Genomic DNA, 23,145 nt, shown 5'->3' on the forward strand with positions numbered 1-23,145 from the left:
CCAAGCAATGGGCATTGGCTCTCTGGAGAACTATATTAAGAAAAATGCTCGGCAGGAAAGAGTGCCTGCGTTACTGACCAGGGTCCAGAAGGAGCTCGCAGCAACCGTGCGCTCTTCCCAGGAACCTGGGTCCCCGCGGCCTTGACCTCCTCAGTCTTCATCCTCTGTACTTGGTCTAGAGCCTGGCAGATAAGATATACTCAATCTCTTCTGGGTGATTGAATGACATCTAGTCCAAGGACCCCTCTTTGAGGCATTCTAAGCACTTTAATGAGGCATTTCATTAATACAATTTAACTTCACATCTGTTGCAGTCTCTGAAAGTCCATGTTCAACACAGCAGAACACTGATTCTCTTTCTCCTCTATACTAAGTAAGATACCCTGATGCTAACTAATATCGGTTAACAGTATAATCTTCTAATCAAGTAAAGTGACTAAAAACACTATTACCAATCAAATAGATTAGCAGTCCTTCACTGAAAAGGGGGAATAATTTATTTATGCACTAAAATAAATCAAATCGTTTACACTGAGGAAATACACTTGATACACTAAACAGAATGGACAATGACACAGATTGTACAGCTGTTTAAAAATAAGTCTCATGCTCTCTGAGTGACTGCTCCATTAAGATGAAATTAATGTTAAAATGAAATTAATATCAACTTTTTAAAATCTTTCCCATTTTAAAGTCAAACTAGACTGTGTATGAGGATCCTGCTGAGTTTATTCTTTCACATACAGAAGACTGCCCACTTGATTAAATTCCCACAAGGATTAGCTGGAGAATCATATGCATACAGACTTGCTCCTGGCCGAATTAAAATGAATGTTGGAATTTTGGTCTTTGATTTTTGTGTGGTAGAGCCAATTTTATTTCAGGTGGTAAACACAACTGAAGCTATAATAATAATGACAAGAATAGTTATTGGTGTAAAAAAATTTTTTTAACAGTTCCACTCTCTGAAAGTGAACATAAACTGTATCTTCACTGCCCAATCAGAACCCAGCAATCAATTTAAATATACGTGGGAGTAAAGAGTTAAAAGTGTAGGTGCAATTATATTTGAAGACTGGGACAATGCAAGGAATTGAAGTTAACTGATTTCCCCAAGAGACTTTATTTTTGGTAGTCCAGAGTTTACATTTATTCCACCTCTCCCCACCCTTTCTCTTCTGATTCCCTCCTGGGTGCTGATATTAATGCCCTAGTTCCTCTTCTGCCAAGCTGACTAAGTTTAGTGCTAATTCCACTGTAACACTCAAGGCTGCTGCTGCTACAGGCCGCCTTTACTTCAAAGGTTTCTTCTCTCCCTGTTGCTCCTTGATCAATATCATTTCAGGATCGCCTAGGCTACTCCTCCCCATCGCTTTACTGCTTCAAATTGTTCCATTTGATCTCTCCTGTACTCACGTGCAATCACTGGCCACAGAGAATTCACATGAAAAATGCACGAGCCCTGGATGAGGCCACTTTAATTTTTTTCAATAGAAACTGATAAGCATAAACCTTATGCACTTGCCCTGTGCAGTGTGGCTCAGTTGGTTGGGCATCATCCTGTGCACCAAAAGGTTGCCAGTTCGATTCCCGGTCAGGTCACATGCTGCCTGGGTTTCGGGCTCAATCCCCAGTGGGCGGGGGGCATGCAGGAGGCAGCGGATAGACGCTTCTCTCACATCAATCGCTCTCTCCCTCTGCCTTCCTTTCTCTCTAAAAATCAATTTTAAAATCTTTCTTAAAAAAAAAATGCACTTAATAAAACACTTATTCTACCTCCTATATTACACTTGAATTTACTCTCTTCACCTCCATTTACTCCTGGCTTCCTGAAAGGCCTTAATCACCTTTTATTCTCATCTTGCATGTAATCAATCCTTCAAGACACTCCACATCCTTGTCTTTGAAACATCAGGAAAACATAACATGGTCCCCTAGATTCTTCTCCATTGCTCCAGACCTTACATGAAGGTAACCTTTAATCAAATGATTCCTTTGAAATTGGAATAAAACTTTTTTTTTGAAGAGAAAGGATTGCTTTTAAAAACAGTACCTGAGACCTAAGATGACCAGATAGAAGGGTGAATTTGAAAGATGTGAAGTTTGTAAGAAAGTAAGAGTTGAAAGGAGAGGGAAGGGGTGGCAGACAGAGCTGCTCAGAACAGTTATCCTAAAAATATTCAAGCACACATCTTTTCCCTGTAAATGTAGGTAGAATGTGAGGTTGCCCCAGCACCTGCTGGGGTTCACTTGACAGAGGATTTCTGGGGACCCTTGCTTCACTAATGCTCATCAAAATATGTGAGCTCCAATATGACACAATGACAAAAAGAGGAATTGTTTTTTTAGCCACAAATATGATGCCTATTTGTATATAATTTCTCTAACGCCCAATTCAGTTAGAGTATCTGACTATACTTATTAAAAACATATAGTAACTATAGTTATTTCCCTATTTAGATACAGTACTACTAAAACTGTTTTCCATACGTTATAGAAAAAAATGCTATCATTACTGAAACACATGCAGCAGTAGAATATAATATTCAGCCTTTTGTATATTGCCTTATATATAGCAACTACATGCCCTTTTATTCAGGGAGAGAAAATATTAGCATATAAATTGTTCCTTCTGATTTTTAAATATTACTTTTTGAGATTTTCTCCTCAAATACAGATTTCCCAAAACTTACTTTTCCTACTTTTTTTTTACACTATATGATTGTTCATTTAAAAGTATTTTATATGCCCTGGCCGCTGTGGCTCAGTTGTTTGGAGGGTCATCCTATGAACCGAAGGGTTGGGGGTTGATTCCTGACCAGGGCACATATCTAGGTTGTGGGTTCCATCCCCGACTGGGGCATATATGGGAGGCAACAAACTGATGTTTCTCTCACACATCAATGTTTCTTTCCTTTCCCTCCCTCCCTCTCTCGCTTTCCTCTCTCTAAAAAATAAAAAAAAGACCAGCCGGCGAGGATCAGTGGCTGAACGTTGACTTATGAACCAGGAGGTCATGGTTAGATTCCCTGTCAGGATACATGCCAGGTTGTGGGCTGGATCCCCAGTAGGGGGCGTGCAGGAGGCAGCCGATCAATAACTCTCTCCTCATTGATGTTTCTCTCTCTCTCTCCCTTTCCCTTCCTCTCTCTGAAATAAAAACATATTTTTTAAATTAAAAATTAAAAATAAATAAAAGTATTTGTTTTCAGATGTCTTTTTTATTTATTTTTACTTTTTTACTCTTGCCCCCCTTCCCCTCTGACCCAGATATTTTTTTAAACATGGAAATAAATCTTTTCCCAAGATTTCTCCTTTTGTGTAATGTTGAGAGTCCTTATACCTAGTGTTCCTCCTTTGGGGCCCAACAGCATTTCTAGGCCCAGGGCCTCTTGCAAACAGAGCAGGATGTCTCTGACTCCAGCCAACAACTTCTAATGGTGCTTTTGCCCTTAGATAAACCTGGCTGGCTTTTGTCTGCTACTTTAGAAAGGGTTACCTTGTCCACCTCTTATAACATGAAAACTCTAGGTTAATTTATATATTATTTTAATTTATATATAATTTTTCATTGAACAATGAGATTTGCTATAGATTTTTGTACATAGTTCACATAAAAATACTTCCATATACAATCAACTTTTTAAGTCATCTATTCTGTAACTCAAAATATACCTCTTTTACCCTAGATGATAATGCTTTAATTGATATAGCCTATTCATGTTGCTATGTATAAAAAAACACAAAAATCCATTAAAATCTACAATACTCATAGCTCGGTGACAAGACATAGTCCTCCAAGAAGACATTTTTAAGAACCCACAAAGATGCCCTACGCTACTAAGCAGATGGGCCTGTTCTTCTTAAGGTATGTTAGTGCATACTTTTTGTGTAAGACACCTAAACACAAAATACACTAAGTTATCACAAAATGGTAGCAATTTTATATGATTTAATGTACATATTACTAAAAAATATGAAAGCCATATTATAATTCCTGACATAACTAAGTCTAATAAGTGACATTTTAAAGAAGTAATTCTATTTCCAGCCAAATCACTGATAAAGTTGTTCAAACTGCCCAGTTTTGCTGGTTATGAATTTCTCTGACCTACTCAGTATACAACACTATAAGCATTTGGTTATAGTAACAAAGCTGTGTTTAAGGACCCAGAATTTTTGTATTTGTTCTTAAATACTATGGAGCATACAATAATGCATGCTGAGAATGCTGCCCTGTAGTATTTTTAGAAGTCATATTTTACCCTAGATGTGAATGGTTAAAGTATATGCCAGCCTTTGAATCCCCAATGAACAACTTGACTGACGACCCTAGAGCACTATTACTGAAGAGTGTACTCCTTAAGTGACTATCTGCTGGCTTTTAACACAGCATCCCTACAAATGATTTTTATTTAACTACATGAAAGTATGTTTTTCTAAAATAAAAAATATGACATAACCCAGCAGTAATTCTAAATAACTTACCAACACACTAGTATTTCTACATATTTTTTGCTTTAATTTAGAATTAAATGCAGTGACTTTTTAAAAACTAGCCTCTAATTTTTAAGAATGAGATGTGCTATTTTAAAACTATTATTCTTAGTGATGATGGCAAGTGTCACCAAAAAAGCATAAATAAATCTCCTAAGAATGGGACCGTATTTTATGCTAGATATGGCAGTTCTTCTAAATACCCATTCATCTCAGTAATATTCAAAATATACAAGCTTAGGGAGCATTTGAAATCTTGTTCCCAGAATATGTCATCAGTTTGGCTCAAATAAACTCTTATAAAAATTAAAAATAAATAAATAAAATATACAACGGGGTTTTTTTCTCATTAATTTGAATAAAAAGTTGATAAGACAGTGTCCACTGTCAGTGACCTTGAAAATCCTCAGGTAGGAAAAAAAAAAAAAAAATCCCTCTCTTAACCAGGAAGAAAAGCAAATAACACTAAAATTGACAACCTCATCAGCTTCAGGTATCAGAAAGGGAAGCTATTTCCATTTACCAACAAAGAAGAAATAGTTGTTTCCAGTATCTAGTTACTGAAGACTAACAAAGACCCTTAACTCTCTCTAAGACAGAGGAGCCAGGTCAGCAAATGAAATCTCTTCTTGTCATTACTAGAGGAGTTGAATTATATGACTGCACCATTCATGCCCACAAAGTATACCTTGGTAAAGTACCATGAACTCTGTTACAGACCAAAAGAGGGGCCTGACCAAGGTAAAGGCATATTAGGTGTCAAACACACCTACGGGAAGCAGAGAGGCCAGAGAAAAGGCAGTGGAATAAGAAACTGAACCACCACAAGGGAAATCCAATCCAAGTAAGAAAACCTACCTGCAGCTTGTAAGTTTAACACTTCAGCCAGGCTTGTTAAGCTAAATATCTGTTCAAAATGAAAAACAACTTATCTTTTCCTTAGGAGAAAATTAACACAGTCATCTCTTCTAATGCACAGAAGCGAGGGCCATCTATTTGGAAGAAGAGGAGGAAGACTGAGGACAGAGCAAAACTCCCCCTAGAACTAGAGACATGGGACGGAGGCAAAGGGAATGCAAGTAAATTGTGGCAAACAAAGAGGAAGAAAAATCCGTTTTTTAAAAACCTGTATATCACAATTCTAAAAGTAAAAACGATAGCTGAATAATTCATCAAAATTTACAAAATGCTTTCCTACATATTTTCTCTCTTTTTTTTTTTATCTCATATAATTCTGGGAAGCAGTCTGGGCAGATATTACTATCAACTTCTGACATTATTTTTTTTTTAAGCACGAAAAAGTCAGAGAACTTAAGTGACTCATTCAAGGTCACATAACTAGTATGAAGCAGAGCCAAAACTTGACTTCAAGTTTTCTGAATCCAAATATAATGTTCCTTTCAGTACACCATTATTAAATTAAACTTTTACTCAAATCCACCAAAAGCCGTGGAATGAAATTCTGCTCCATCTAACCATGCTCGGCTACTCATTAGTCCTGCGCCAGTCTCAGAACTGTCAATATAGAGCTGCTTTCACACTCTAGTAATCTTTAGAAAAACCTCAATAAAGGAAGGATTTCAGAACTGACTGCTTTTTATAAAATATAACTTATTCTAACCATTATGATTGTGCCTAATGAATTCAATTTTACCCTTTCAACACTGATGGGCCATTGCTGATGTTTGTCAAAAACTGATAACAAAATATAGTGTCTGTTTCCCCATGGCAAATTCCTGCTTGTTCCCTCACCTATTTCCATAATGTATTGTCATTTATAACCTCTGACGGTTGTGCCACATTTCCTACATTACTTAGAAACCAAGCACAGTAATTTTAGAAGGCTTTGTACTAGAAACTGGTTTCCTAAAGAAAAGATAACCAACCCCCACTTCCTTAGTGCAGCTAATTCATGAAAGGTGACAGTTTCCGTGTACTATTTTTCAGTATAAAAGAAACTTCTTTTCAAAATATTTATCATTTTAGCAAGTTTTGATTAGGCTTTTCATCATAATTTTCCCTTGAGCCAATTGTAGAGTCATGACAAGGTAGCACAATGCAGAATAAAGAGCACTGGAGTATGAGCCTACTCTGGACTATATGAACTTAAGTAAGTCAATTTACTTCTGGGTCTATTTTGTCCTAAAAAAAAAAAAGGAATGAGTTCAGTACCTTTCAAATATTTTCTTAAAACAGAGGTATCTTTTTCTAATAATATGTCACATGGAGATTCAATATTTTAAAAACCTGGTAAAAAGAACCCTTCTGGGTAGGAAGTTCAGATCCCCACCCACTCGGCATGCTCCTCAGTGCCCCCAACTCCCCCAGCCTCAGACAGCCCATCAAATATGTCTGAAGAACACAATGTAAAAGCCAAGAGTGAGCTCTTCTTTCATGTCTCTTCTAACTCCAAAAGTCCAGGATTTCATGAATTTAATGCTTCATATCATTAGTCATTCAAGGGAAGGTGGGGGTGGGGGACTGGGTGGGGAGAGATTAATCAAAGAACTTATATGTATAAATGCATAACCCATGAACGCAGACAATGGTCTGGGGAAGGCCTGGGGGGGGGGGTGGATGCGGGGTGGAGGGGATCAATTTGGGGGAAAGGGGGCCATCTGAAATACTTAAACAATAAAGATACATTTTTTAAAAATTTTTCAATGAAAATTATTATACACCTATTAGAATAGCTTTTATAAAAAAACAATAATACCAAGTGTTTGGTGAGGATGTGGAGCAACTGGAACTCTCACACATTGCTGATGGGAATGCAAAATAGTAGAGCCACTTCAGAAAACATTTTAGTAGTTTCTTATAAAGATAAACATATACTTATATACAGACAGCAACTCCATTTCTACATATTTACCCAAGTGAAATGAAAACCTATGTTTAAATAAAAACTTGTATGCAAATATCTTTTGCAACTTTATTCATAATTGCCAAAAAGTGTAAATAATTCAAATGCCCATCAACTGGTTAATGGATAAACAAACTGTGCTGTATCCATAAAGTGGAATACTACTCCACAATGAAAAGGAATGAGCTGCTGATACATGCACTAATGTGAATGAATCTCAAAAACACTATGCTTACACTGAAAACCACAAAACATTATTAAAAAATTAAAGATCTAAATAAATGGAAAGACATCTATGTTCATGAATCAGAAGACTTAATATTGTTAAGGAGATGGCAATACTCCCCAAATTGACTTACAGATTCCATAAAATTCCTATCAAAATTCCACCTGTTTTTTTTTTGCAGACGTTGACAAGCTGATCTTAAAATTCATAGAGAAATGCAATGGACTAAGAATAGCCAAAATTATCTTGAAAAAGAACAAAGTTGGCTGACTCATCACTCCCTATTTCAAAATGTACCACAAAGCTAAAGTAATTCAGACAGTGTCTATATAGATAGACAGATAAACGAAACAGAATAGATCATTGGAAACAGAATTTAGAGTCCAGAAATAAACCCATAGATTAATGGTCAACTGATCTTCAACAAAAGAGATCAAGACAATTTGATGGGGAAAGAATCGTTTTTCTAACCAGTGGTGCTAGACAACTAGATATCAACATTAAAAAGTATACATTTGGACCCCTACCTCACAGCATACACAAAAATTAACTCAAAATGGACCTAAATGTAAGAGCTAACACTACAAAACCCTTCTTAGAAAATACAGGAGTAAATCTTCTTGATCTTGGGCTAGGCGGTGATTTCTTAGATATAACATCAAAAGCACAAGCAATGAAAAAGAAGACTGATATCAAAATTAAAACCTATCGTGCTTCAAAAGATACCATCCAGGAAGTGAAAAGACAAACCAAAGAATAAGAGAAACATCTGTAAATTATCTATAGTAGTCTCCCTTATCCACGGTTTCTCTTCCCATGATTTCAGTTACCCATGCTCAACAATGGTCCAAATATATAAGTGGAAAATTCCAGAAATAAAAAAAATCCTTAAGTTTTAAATGGCATGCCATTCTGAATAGTGTGATGAAATCTCACTCTGTCCAGCTCTGAGTTGCCTGGGACATAAATCATCCCTTTGTCCAGCAAAGGTATATATGCATAAGAAAAAACATAGTATATATAGAGCTCTGTACTATCTGCAGCTTCAGACATCCACTGGGGGTCTTGGAACATATTCCCTGCAGACAAGGGGGGAATACTGTATCCAATAAAAGACTTATATCCAGAATATATAATGAATGCTTACAACTCAATAACAAAAAGACAAACGAATAAAAGTCAACATAAAATTTTAAAATGTTATCTGGCCAAGTTCACTAACTTAGAGGAGAAAAGGGCATTTAAAATAGGGTCTTGAATGTTATTCATTTTTCCTAAATTTAAAAAAAAAAAATACATACCAGGAGTGAAAACCTAGATAAATCAATAGATACAAAGTAAAATAATTTTAAAAAACCATGTTTTTTTAAACTCACATATTTCAACCATCTAAAGATAATCATTATAAATAAATTGGCATATGTCCTTTGAGAACATTAAAAAATAAATAAAATAAAATAGGGTCTTGAACTTTTTTTTAATTGCTGAAACACCCAACTCTGATTAAAGCAGAGTATATCCTCTAGCCAGGGGTGGGGAACCTTTCTTTTGCCTGCAAAATCATTTGGTCTGGCCCTGCCAAGGCAACTGCAGGTGGGACTCAATATTCAATAAATTCAATTAAATATTTGACCAAATATAGTAGGCTAATTTTTAAGATGGTAATTTTGTGTGGCAGGGCCAGACTAAATGCTTTCACAGGCCGTATACAGCCTGCGGGCTCGAAGTTCCCCATCCCTGCCTAGACTATGATATTTCTTTAAAAAAAGAAAAATTAATGCTGTGTTACTAACATATATACAATAATCTGCATGAAGTAGGGGAAGGGCTGAAAAGAAAACTTTATCAGCATTTAGTAATTACTATTCAGGGAGATAGAAAAACTGATTCTGGTAGATACATAATGACTAGAACTCGACTATGGGACAGAGGTAGCTTATAGGCTTGTACGCAACCTAGAAGAATGTCCCTCAATACCATTTGATTCCTTTTGCCTTCCAAAACAACTTTCTAATTTGGTTTTCCAAAATCACTGATCCTAAAAGAAGTGCCTACAATGGCAGAAACTAGTATTCACTACCCCCATATAACAAACAAACTGAGATTCTGGATTACAAAGAAAAAGCTCTCATGATTTTGATTAGCATGACTCAACCCCCCAGAATCTAATCTGTGTTAAAGGAGTAGATAAAACTATATTTTGTGTTCTGCAAAACTAAGGGCCAGATCATAGACTGAAACAGTCACCAAGGTCTTCCATTGATATCTTTTCTTTAGAAAGAATAGTTACAGTTTTAAAAAATATTCTTTACAGTGGGAACACAAAGGAAAACACTGTTGAGTCATGGATAAATTTCTTGTGAACTACAGAATGTTTGTGCTGAAAGAGAGTGGAGGGGGTCTCCTATTTGAGCCTCATTTTACAGATGAAAGGTTAAGTTGCATCTGAGAGGCTGTTACCTGCTCAAGGCTTCAAAGTCAATCAGTCAGAGAGTCAGGCCAAGTCAGTGTTTTTTCCATTTGCACTGTGCTGCCTGCTTCATCACAGAGCGGTAAGTAAGAAGGTCACACAGAATCCCAGCTCCCACTGACTAGCTGTGCGACATTAGGCACGTTACTTAACATCTATAAGCCTTACTGTACTCATCTGTAATTAGGGACAATAATATTTTCTATCAAATGGGTAGGATTAAATAACAGAGTGCACATAAAGTGTCTATCACAGAGCCCAAAACACAGTTAAGTACTCAATAGATTTTTAAATGGATCCATTAATACATATTACAATTAAAATACACAACATGGACACTGTATCAAATAACTCTAAAACACAATCATGGCACCATGTTGCGTATGAATAATGTATCAGCACATTCGTTTTAGCTGTAATTATGTCAGAGAAACATTCTAAGGAGAGTAATGAGAATAACAAAGAAAAAGGAGGCAAAAAACGGACAACCAAGAGACCATTTCTAAACCCTTAATTGATCTTTTTATTAGACTATAATTGACTTTCTTTCCAAGCATCATATGTAAAAACTTACCTACTTATAAATAGTCCTATATAATTTTGAAAGTAACTGGATCCTAATCAAGTGAGAAAACTTTTTATAGTCATTCTGAACTATAAATCCTAACTAAATATAAATAAACATTTGTTTAGGAAAACGAATTCAATCACCTTTTAAAAACTGTTTATTATGCTCTAATTATAGACTCATAAGAAATTGCAAAACTAGTATAAAGATGTCTCACGTAGCCTTCCCCCAGATCCCCCCAAGGGTAACACCTTATATAACGACAGTACATTATCGAAACCAAGAAACTAATGCGTAAATTGAGATATAATCCACATCATAAGAGTACCACTTTAAAGTGGACAATTCAGTGGTTTTTAGTATATTCCCAGAGTTGCACAACCATCACTACCTAACCACCTTTTAAAGCCAATATAACATAACTCTAAAGACCAGAAAATCTGATGTATTCATTTTTAGAAATCTATTTAGCTCGACTCAGAGGTAACTTTGCATTGCGTCATGAATAATCCTCTTTATCAGAGGAAACACTTTCATTCATGCACATCTATAATCAACCTTTCTTGAGCCCCCAGGTAAGACCTTGGATACTAATGGTACGAAGATTTAATCTCTGCCTTTCAAACAGTTCACTGTCTGGAGAGGCAGACTTGTAGGTAAATATTTACATTTCAGTGTGGTAAGCGCTATAATCAGGTCCCCAAGGCACCGCCCAGCAACACTGGGGAGGGCGTCACCCCGGAATAAGGAAGTGATGTGACGAGAGGCTGATGATTCCCGCAGCAGGAGAAAATGCACAGGCAGGATGACAGGAAACAACGCTAAAGGCAACAGGGAGAGCTTGAAGGATCTTAAAAAGAAATGATCAGAGTTGCATTCTGGAAGCATGGGGAAGGTAGGAAGGGGCCCCCAGAGCCAGGGAGGCGATGCAGGAAGGAGGCTCTGATGCCTGCCGCCGCTGAGGCTACAGTAGGAAGAGGAAGACTGAACTGACTGAGATCCCTACCCTACCTCAAAAACACCTGAGCTCTTGGAGCTTCTAGCGAGTTCCCTCCTCATCTCACCCAACAGAAGAAGCCTGGTGGAGCACGGAGTGGATTGGGCTTTGTCATGCTCCAGGAAAACCCTGCTGGCCATTAAAATACTGAAATAGTTCTCTACCAGTCGCCAAATAGCCACTGCCCTGAGAGGCTTCTCCTCTCGTCCCTGGGACCACCCTCAACCCCACCTCCACGGCTCACTAACTAGTGTCTGACCCAGCAGAGGGACCTAGACCCAGCTCCAATGCACTCTAGCAGTCTTGGCCGGTAAGGTGTTCACCGTGACTCACTGATGGCTGAGTATTTTAAATATCACCCCCACGTGGGGGGCAAGTCCAGAGAGCTCCTGGAAACCATTAAGCCTCCACCATCACACACAGCTGCAACAAAAGAAAGATCGATCTCCAATATCCTTTCATTATCCACAATCTGCCTCTCCAGATTTTCCCTCCAGATTCCAACCAGGTATTTCTGCTTAAGGCTCATCTTGTTCCATCCCAACTGTTTCTCTGACTTTGATCTTTTGTTTCTCCCTTCAGTCAATTATTTTCAGTCTCCCTCCAATTTCACTAACTTCAGCTGCCCACAGTAAAGACTTTCCTGGCCGTGAGCAGTCACCATGCCCACTCAATCCCCAAGCGTCAGACCTGAAGTCACAGGAGATATAGAGCCTCGTTGGGTCTATTCATCCACTAAGAAATAATTGCAAAAAAGTTAACAGAAAATTCTGAACATACAATACTCGATCCAGCCCCAAGATGTTACTTTATATATAGATGTTTGTTTGTATTATCTCAAGCTCCAATTAATTAAAATACATAGCATTCCTGTGTTAAAATTAAAGGACACATATCACATTGTTTTAGTGTATATTTATATATGTTATGATTGAACTTTTTTTTTTTAATCCTAACCTGAGGATATTTTTTTCCATTGATTTTCAGAGAGAGTGGAAGGGTGGGAGAAGGAGAGGAAGGGGGGGGAGGGAGAGAGAGGGAGAGAGAGAGAGAGATTGGTTGCCTCCCGCACATGCCCCAACTGGGGCCAGGGATCAAACCCACAATAGAGGTACGTGCCCTTGACCAGAATCGAACCCAAGACCCTTTGGTCTGCAAGCCTACACTCTAACCACTGAGCCAAACCAGCCAGAGCAATGATTGAACATTTTTTAACGATTCCCACCACCACCATCAACTTAAAAGGTGTGGCCACTACACAAAGAATTTGACCGTAAGCAAAGGTATAGCTTAACAGTAATGGCAAGCAGCAAATCAGAAATGATAAGAGACTGTATTAAATGAGCAGCCCAAAGTATAAATTGCATTTTAAAATGAGCATAAATAAGAGATGAACAGAAGAGCTATTGTGTTAGGAAAGATGGTAGGAAATAAAATTGTGGAATCCAGGAAGTAAAACAAAGTAAAATTTACCACTTTTGTTATTTTCTTTCAACCAGAAACTAAAGGTACATTATATGAGATATATTAGTAGGAATAGTCCATAATATTTTATAATGACACATTAAAAGACCTAATTTGCAGCAAAACAATACAATATTTGTCTCTTTAAAATAATCAGATTGTGTAACATACCCCATATTAAAATTGGAATATGGGTAATGTGTTTTCCTTTACCATAAAAATACTAGGAAACAAATCTTAGATGTGCTTTCTGTACTGTGGCTATTCATTTAAACAAACTTACCTAAATTATCCAAGGTGTATTTAAAAATAAGCAATGAAGTCAATTTTTTCATATGAGTTATGCTGCTTATGAAATCTAACACTGCAAGAGATAGTTCAGTACCTTATGTCTTGCAGCTACACCAAGCAAACTCCCATTCACTTTTTTTAAAAACCTACTTCACATGTATTGACATCTAAAGCTTGGCATAGATTGAAGAAGTTGCATTGTAGTGCTGGAACTACCTTATGTTTTGATCAGACTTTCTCTCTCAACAGCCAAGTTTCTTCTGAGTGGCCTCCCAAAAAGCTGATGGGATATTCTGTGGTACAGATGAGTGTGTGAAACTGCAGGCTCAGTATGCCTCCTAACACCCCAGGCATTATTGCCACTTCATGGAGTCCTTCCGATCCACAAACCTCCAATTCCATAATAACTCAGGGGATCTTTTGGATTTTTCTAGAGGTAAAAATCTGAAAGAAGACAGGCTGGATGCCTTCTCCAGCCTAAATTACCCCTAGAAGTACTTGAGAGCCTTAGGTAAAGTGATTAATTCTGCTTCCTTGTGTTGTGATCAACGTTTTTATCTGTTGATTCTTACTGGCACCTCCCGCCTAGAGTTTTTGGAATCCTTTGGGACTCCTAAAGCCAACTCTTCCACTTAGGTGTCCTCAAAATAAGGCTGGGGCCCAGACTAGAGGCTCTTGAGTTAAATCAGGCTGTGGAGAAAGAAGGCTCTGCACCTGCCTGGAGGCAAAGGATAACCTGCCGGTCTGTGGAGTGCCTGGGTGGAATACCAGACTATGAGGGTTCACAATGATTGGCTTTTTCCTACTACCAGTTCAATGAAAGTGGCCAGACATTTGACTGTGCCCTGGGGCACGCTGTTTTGATGTACCCCTATTTCTTTTAGGTCTTGTGCCTGTGGGCCTTTGCTAATTTATCTGGCGCCCACAATACCATTTCACAGCAAGCCTCCTTAATCTCTCCACCAAAGTGGAGTGCCTGTATTGTTAGTCATCCGCCCTATTCATCAGTCTTCAGACTATCCCTTCTTTTTCTCCTTTTCCAGAGCAAAATAACCTATTAGCATTGGCATTCTGCCGAACACTGATTGCCCAAATGCCAAACAGTACTTTCCTGGAGGCTCCCATTCCCAAAGCCCTAGCCTGGCATTGTTTTGAGGGCTAAAAGTGCACCCTGGGTAGGGCTGGGAGCTTTGGAGCTGGCAGGCCGGGCTCACTGGGGACCCAACACAGCACTCCTTCGCCCTCTAGCAAAGCTCTTCTTGGGGGCCACTTAAGTTTGGGAACAGAGATGCTAGGTATGCCTTTTAGGGCTCCACAGGTCACACTTCCTAACTGTTAATGCACAATTTAGGTGGCACTGTATCAGTCAAAGGATTTTCAAACATCAGTTCAATGTTGGAATTTGATACCCTCTCTTTTGGTTGGTCAGATAACTAAACTGATGCCAGAGATGCGATCTCCCAGAAATAAAATTTACGTGTAGCTGCTGCAGCCACAGAATTAAGACTGATACCTGAATCTACCTTTTCTTTATATGGTACCATCTGCTTTGTAAAGAATCTTAATTTGTGTTATACAGTTTTGGAATTAGATGAAATTCAACGTCAGCTTTAGGCATTTATTTTTAGTTTAGAGTGACTCCTCTGAACACGTCAAGAATGATTGAAATTTGCTGACAGTAATTTTTCCTAGACAAGTAGATTTCTGTCGTTTGACTCAACTGTACCAGAGTAAGTTAGATAAACATAGTAAGGGAAAGACTAAGTATATTTGGCTTTACATTTTTAGCTTTTCTACCTAGAAGTAGCCTGCTATTTTGTCAGCCTGGAATGCCCTTTACCCATCCCCCATAGCCCATTTTTTGCTTTTGGAACTGTTTCATGACCTAGTTCAAATTTCACCTCCTCTGAGAAATATTTGCTAATTTTGAGTCCCCCACATTTCCACCGCCACAGCATATCACCTCGTTTTAGCCCTGAATTCCAGGATGTTATACAGTTTGCTATTTACATGTTTGCAATCCCTCAGCCCTTAGGTGCCTTTACTCCCTCCTAATCCCCCAGTGCATTAAATTGTGAAGATTTTCTTGAAAATCAATATACAAATATAAAATAATCATAATTTGTTTTTAGGTCAGGGAACAGAAAAATAAGAGCATCAAACTGGAATTATGACCCACTGTAGAATGTTTAGAATCCTTCCCACTTGAAGATAGGTATGCATATCCACAAATGACTAACTTTTACCTCAAATGTGGGACTGACTCTTGGCTTTTCCTCTCACTTTTTTGTATCCAGTCAATCATCAAGACTCATCAACTTCATCTACTAAATATCTGTATAACCCATTAGTAGTGTTTCTCAAACCTCAGCAAGCATAAGACTCACCTGAAAGACTTGTTAAAACAGATTGCTAAGCTCTATCACCCAAGTTTCTGATTCACTAGGTCTGCAGTGGGGCCAAGAATTTGCATTTCTAACAAGTACCCAGGTGAAACAGATGCTGTTCAGCCACAAACCATACCTTGAGGAGCCGCTGCTTTAACCCATCCCTTACTCTATTCCCCTTGCTTTTAACAAGGTTCACAGTCTCTACAAAAGGAAAAGAGCCCCTGAGTTGTGGCACAGTAAGATGGCTCTAATAAGGCGTAATAGCTAGGTTTGGTCCTGATCTTGAATGGTTTCTCTTGGTGAGCAGTGGTTGTCTGAGGCTTTGAAATGATCCTTGACATACATACAGGAATGAATCCTAAAGCATTTCTGGAGCGGTATAGATTGTCTCTAAATATGGACCAGGCAGATGAGGTCATGGTTATGCAGGGAGTCAGAAGTAGAGGAGGGGGAATAAAAGCTATAATCACTGTCAAAGGGGTGTTTTCTGCAGACAAGTGAATGGAGCTATTGTACACAAACTCAGTAGTTGCCAAGCATGTGGCCTAATTATTTTGCCTGTATGAGCATGGCACGGAAGGATCTCCTTAGAGGACTTGATTCACACAATTTGTGTTTAGTCTGACGTTAGCAAGCAAAAACCTAGAGAATTTTAACCTGAGTCTTTATAATCCTGCCTTCCGAATCCAAGATGTGATACAATTAAGTTGAAAAGACCATGAAGGTAAAACACCATTCTTAGAAATAGTACATCAATTGCAATCAGTGAAAGAGCAATGCAAGGGCCCTATCTTGTTCCAAATATTGACAACAATAATAAGGATCATAAGGTGGCATTGGAGGCAAGAGGTCCATAATTTAAATGTAGAGGTTGGCCTCCCACAGAAACTATTCTCCCTAATCTATCTTTGGCTCTACCTATATTTAAAATGTTTGTAAAAGTTCAAAAAGTTGTATTGGCCACCAGAGTCTAGGATCTTAAAGAAATGGAAGACCCAGCTGCGATGAACATATGACAAGGTGTTTTGCTTGCACAGGGAAAACACCATTCACTCTGCAACAAAGGACTGATGGTGCTTTAGTGCTCTTCATATTTCTCAGCTGCCTGAGAAAACCATTAAGATGGTTGACCTGAGCCCCAAAGGTCAAAGGCCAGAGAACAGAGGGGCCAGAATTGCTACCTGGCCTCCAGGAGAGCAGCACCCTCCTCCATAAGCACCATGCAGGTGAGAGACAGAAGCTGTAAGGTTGCTGCCAAACCTCCATTATATTCACATCTGTCATACAAGCTCTGGTGAGGTACAGCTGAAGAAGAGTGACCCCCAAGAGGCTGCTCCACGAAACAGGGTCTGCAGGGACAGACAGAACGTTACAGATGAGGCCATCGGAAGATGAAGTCAGCTTAACAGAGTTAGAAACAGGTTGGGAAGCATGGCTCACTTCCTGTTGGGGCAAATGGTTAGAACATGAGGCTGGGAGGAGGTCGTTTTTATGTGATACTGACTTAGGGGAAAGGAGTCAAGGAGGTTTCTGTGGCTGGGGTAATCCCTGTACTCAGTATCTCCATGAAGCACTGCACTACATAGTATTCACTTGACCTAAGCCTTCTAAACCTGCAAAGATGGGGGGAGAGTATAAACCTGAAAAGCGTGAAATCCTAAGAGATAAATTTAAAAACCATAGGAGATATAGACTGGAGCTCTGCTAATTCAACAAAAGATAACTGCAGAACGTTATCAGAGACCTCGAAGGCTCCATAAAATACCACATTTACATACTGTACTTCTCACCAGGGAGAGGGCTGCAGAGCAAAATGGTTTGGAAATGGATGGGTTGAAACTATAAAAAGGGTTATAAAGTAGTTAGAAAATGTTTACTGTTTCCAGGCATAAGAAATTTTAGTGTTGAAGGTAACACAGCAATCATGCAGCACAAACAAATCAGAACAAATATTTATTGAACTATAACTATGTAAAGCACTGAAGTCGGTACTATAATTCTTAGGACTTCAAACTTATAGATTTCTCTTACTCTTGCCTTTATCAATTCTAATGTATATTCTACCTGAAAATAAAGTTCTTAAAATAATCCAGAATATTTTAATGTTGCAATTATTACATCACTGGCAAGTCACTTCTAAAATTAATGTCTTGCTCCCTCTTATTTTGAGTTATACATTTTAATACCTATACATAAGTCACTACAAACAAATAACAAACATGACTACTTTTGTCTTTAGGTTGTCTGATTTTATTTTGGCGAACATCTCTTTTGTGTGTGTGTCGTATTAATGATAGCACAGACATGATAAACCAGTCTCTGGACAATTAAACAAACAGAAGACTCAGAAACCACATGCTCTCCTATTTTACACTATGTTGAATTTCCTCACCTAGCATATTCATTCCAAGCATTTAAGAGAATGCTAATTAATACAAATATCATTGAGTAAAATCTGCTGTGGTGAATGCTTCCAGGTTTCTCTTGGATGCCACCAGCGCGTCCTTGAACAGTACTTTTACAAACACAAAAAAATAAAAGCAAAAATACACATCTAGAATTTACCTTCTGTCTGAAAAAGGCTTATCTGCATTCCTTTTATATAACAAATGTTTTAATATACAAATTAAGAAACAGAATACAAGTGCTTGTTAGTGTCCTAGAAGGCTAATTTTGGAACTATCTTAGTTTCAAGAATCAGTCGTACTTGTTATTGTAACAGAGACCCTTAAAACAGCATAATTACTTTTACAATAAAATTTTTAAAAATATTCATGAGAACACAATAGCTTTATGTTTTCCTCTGTGAATAAAATTATCCAAATTTTCTAACAACATCCCTTTTGCATTAATGAAACCAAGGATTCTGCTTACCAAACGTGAAGCAGAAGTTCTTAGAAAAGACAAATCACGGTCTGGGCAATAAGTGAACCTCTAAAGCCAGAGACGTGGTAAGATAGAAGGAAAGCAAACCTGAACTCTTAAACTTTAAAGAATAGTTCTAATGAAGATTCCAATCATACCAGCCTTGGATTTTACAATTTCATTGAGATTTAACAGAAATCCTTTTATGGGAACTTACCGCTTAAGTAAAATATTTCTCAATTCTATTTTTGATTTGCATAGAATAAGGAAATGTAAGTATAGTATATTACTCTGTTTAAATGTTCCTTATTATCTGTAACATTTCCAAATAATTTCCTCTTTACTGCGAAATACATATTAATATTCACATTTTATAAATGAGGAAATTAAGGCACAGACAGGTGGAATGACTTAAGGAGTCAGAATGGATAAAGGGAACGATGGGATTTAGAGACAACAGGGTTTAAATATAATAAGGTCACCTGCTAACTTTGAGCAGCTCCCTTCACCTGGACCTGTTTTTCATTTGTAAAATGAGGATAATACCGCCTACCTCTCAAGTGGTTGATGTAAGGTATGAGCAAAGCACCTGGCAGATAGCCTCGTACAGAATTAGCCAGTCAAACATTGGCCCTCCCACCAATCCACAATCCCATTTTCTTCAGCTGGTACAAGAGGTAGAACATTGTGAGGTGCATGAGATAATATAACACAGGTGGAGTGCCTGGCAAGTACAGGGCTCCACACACTTGTTCTCTCCCCTAGTATTCCCTCCCTTACCCTAAGCCCCACAGCTACTAAGTGGCTGAGCCACAATCCATTCCAAACCTTAGTTCCACTATAGAACTGCCTCTGTACACACATATTTTATTAATGGTAGTGCCTTATTTAACTGCAAAAACTAATTTAACCTAGCTATTTAATCAGTAGTTATTTTAATATGTTCCCAGTAAAATCAAATTCATTTCTAGGGGAGTTCTACTTTGCAATAATCACAAAAGTGATTAATATTTCTGACTTGAATATGTGTATTTTTCAATACATATTTCTACTGGCATTTATTCAACATATATTCTTAATATTTCATAAACTATTAGAACCTGAAAGATAGTTAAAAATCTATTCCTTAGGATATCGCATGTCTAAGCATTTAAATGACTCCATTTGGTATAGTGAATTCAAAGATATTTGGTAGCTTTTTCATTTTTCCTATTTTTCTCCCAAATAAAATAACAAAGTAAGGTAGTAAATGTGGTAAATAAATATAGATATGTATTAAATGAAACAGATGTGTAAAAAACATGGACCAGATCTGCATTTATGAGACAATGACCTTCAAAGCTGGCAGGGAGCTGTTAACAATGTTCTTCACAGGGGAACAATTACACTACAACCCTCCTATGTGTATGTACTTTCATTTCTCAAGGTCTACAAATACATTTGCATATCAGAAAGAATAAAAGAATAGTTTGGTAACTGTGGCAACCTTCATTGAGAGAACATAAGGCATTTTCACCACCTTAATAATCACATTCTAAGTGCCAGATCAGTGTATCTGCTACAATACGAAAGGCTAGACCAATACTTTTGACAGAATTTTCTACAACTGAAATTTACCAAATGTGGCTACTGCAACTCTGATTCTATAGTACCCTACGTGGTCTCTAATTATCTCAAGAAGCACTGAAATCTTCCTGAAACAGATACCTTATTTAAACAAAAATATGGCATACAATACTCTAAGGAAAAGGAGTTCAAATTGTCACCAAATTTTTAAAAAATATACGGTACTGCAATTCCTAAAATGTTGGGAACATTGCTTTAACCTAATAAGTAGCTCACAGCTTCTTTTAATGTGCCCAGTGTTTGACAAATAAGTCTGTGTGCGCGTGAGTGTGCGAGCACACACACATATACACACACACACAGAAATGCACAAGGGGAAAAGTTGCTAAGAAAAGCTCAATTTCTAAACGCTCAAACTATATACACAAAATGTTAATTTCACATAAGTAACTGTCTTTTCTTACATTTCCTCACATAGATAAAAGCAAAAGCTATTCACAACAGTGGTGCCCCAAAATAACAATATTACATATACTTTAGAATTCCTGGGGTTTTTTTGGTTTCATGCAAGAATCACAATGCACAATCATTAACACGTCTAGACAATGGACACATCACAATATGGTCATGTTACACCAAGCTCAATTTTTTTTATTTTATTTTTAATTTTTCTAAATTATAGTAAGTAAAGAACCATATATAGTAAGCATAAATCCAATAAGTTCCTGCTTAACTTAAAAATAGTATTTTTCAATGGTAATAAAAACTACCCACAACTATAATACCAATCAACCAACTTTAAATGTTGCACTAACTGGGAAAAATAGCAAATTGCCTTATTGTGATACCTTAAAACCACAAGATTATCCCTAGTGGAGACGCAAATTGTGATTCGTTTTTACTCTACACCTTGGCAAAAGTTAATGACCTGTCCTGGAAATTTTATTTCACCATTTGTATTCCCCAAAAGTATTTTTAGTACTCATGAAGTCTAAATCTTGCACTGCCCTTCATATGCTATTGTGTAAAGCTTTACATTTTAAAACAAAAGGATAAATATTTTTTAAAAGCTCTCCTCTAGACAAGGTATTCAAATGTTGAAAATGTTAACTCAATGTTTTCTGCTCCCCACCAAAAAACAAAAACCTGTATGTGAGACATAAAGATACAATAGAAACAAAAAGTAGCATGCCACTTATTCAGTAAGGAAATAATAATACATAGCATCTCTATCATATTCCACTACAACAATCCTTTCACTTGATGGCTAGCATCTTTATGACTGCTTAATCTGTATTTAAGTGGCCTCAAAAAGAGATTTTGTTATTTTTCTCTACCCTCATGGATCTTTGGCAGCAGTCATCACTTATGCCCAAAGCTGGTGGGGGTGGGGGAGCGGAGAGAAGCTGAACTGAGCACAGAGTCAGCAGAGGCAGCTGCTCTCCTACACAACCCAACGTCTTTCTCACACACCGCTATTTTCCGCTATTGAGCATTGTCAGCAAAAAAATAAATAAATGCGGGGGGGGGGGGGGTAGGCAGGGAGACAAAGAGAGTAGGACCCGGGGCCGACAGTTTTTGTCTGCCACCTCTGAGGCGAGTAGCCCTCTGATTTCTTGCTGAAATCGGGATCAGGTGAGACCCCTGCGGGTGCAACTCAATTCGCTGCTCTGGAAAGAGCAGTTTCCGGCGGGGAGCGCAGGATCCACCCGGCTGCTGAACTAAACGCCGGGGCATTGTCGATGTTTTCTCTCTCTGACTTTATAAAGGAGAGAGGGCTGTGACTGCGTTCCTGCGAAAGACTACTACTCCTGACGTGCCACACAGCAGTAGTGAAGGGACATAAGCCAGGGGTTGTAAAAATCCCTTCAAAAACACCGGGTTCTGGAGAAATGCTGTGCAGCATTATCGTATTGTTGGCGTTTCTGGAAGTCACCGATTCTTTCTCGCCACCGTCGACCCTCAAATCGCTAAGACTTGTTGCTAAATCTTCACCTCACGCCCCCCAGAACTGCCCAACAGGCATGAGATTTGGGGAGCGAAGAGCGGGAGGGGGACCCAGATCTTTAACACCCAGAGGGCTGGCTGGGTTCCCTTCCATAGGCCACTCTGCATGGGCTGCGCGTTCAGTTCTACCTTCAGAGAGCTCTGACTCACAAATGCTGGGGGGGAAATTATGACATACACCATTATCCTTCCGACCAAAGACAGATAAGAAACGCCTGCTAGCCGTCCTTGCGGGGCCCGAGAGCCCAACGCCAGCGCCCCTCGACGGGGCGGCCGGGGAAGGAGCCTCCAGCCCTGCCCGCCTCCCTCCGGACGCCCGCGGATGATGCGCCCCATCCGGGCTGGCTCCAGAAGCCAGGATGGAGCGCCCTTACCCCGGGAGAGAGCAGGGAACGAGTTGGGGGTCCGAGACGCGGGGACTCGCCCCGCAGCCGCGCCAAGCGCGCAGTGCCCGCCACGGGCAGGGGCCCCGGTGGAGGCGCCCTGCAAACGGGGCCGTCCTCCGCAGCCAGGGGCGGACAAAGCGCCGGGGTCTGCGGCGACTCCCAGGCAGCGGCCAAAGGGCCAAGTTGGCCAGACTCGGTGGACGAGGGGGTCCCGGGGCGGGGCGGCCGGCGCGGCACTGACCTGGATGGTGCAGGTGTACTCGCTGTCGTCCAGCAGCCGCACGGTGCAGCTGTACTCGCGCTCCAGGCTCCTGCTGCTGCCGCTCATCAACCTGCTCAGCATCTTCCCGCCCGCCCGCCGCCCCCGGGAGAGACGCCGCGGCGCTGCGGACCCCGGACTAGGCGCCCCTCAGCCCGGCAGCTCCGCGCCGAACCCGGGCACCTGCACCATCACCCCAGCCGGGTCGCCGCCGCTGCCTCCCGCTGGCCCCGCTCCTCCTCCTTCTCCTCCTCCTTCTCCGCCGCCGCCTCCCCCAGCCCAGAGCAAGCGCCGCG

The 23,145-nt window shown here is 39.3% G+C and overlaps 1 protein-coding gene across 4 annotated transcripts in view; it reads right to left on the reverse strand.

The window, feature by feature from the left end:
* Window positions 1-23,122, reverse strand: part of FRMD5 (FERM domain containing 5) — a 249,552-nt gene extending 226,430 nt beyond the window's left edge. For all 4 annotated transcript variants that reach the window (XM_081156437.1, XM_081156436.1, XM_081156438.1 and 1 more), the window contains exon 1: window positions 22,832-23,122. In XM_081156437.1, coding sequence (XP_081012563.1) covers window positions 22,832-22,933 — 102 coding nt within the window. In that variant the 5' untranslated portion in view covers window positions 22,934-23,122. The remainder of the gene's footprint in view (window positions 1-22,831) is intronic.
* Between the last annotated feature and the right edge of the window lie 23 nt (window positions 23,123-23,145).

This window comes from Miniopterus schreibersii, assembly GCF_964146895.1.
Source record: "Miniopterus schreibersii genome assembly, chromosome: 1".
Taxonomy (NCBI): Eukaryota; Metazoa; Chordata; class Mammalia; order Chiroptera; family Miniopteridae; genus Miniopterus; species Miniopterus schreibersii.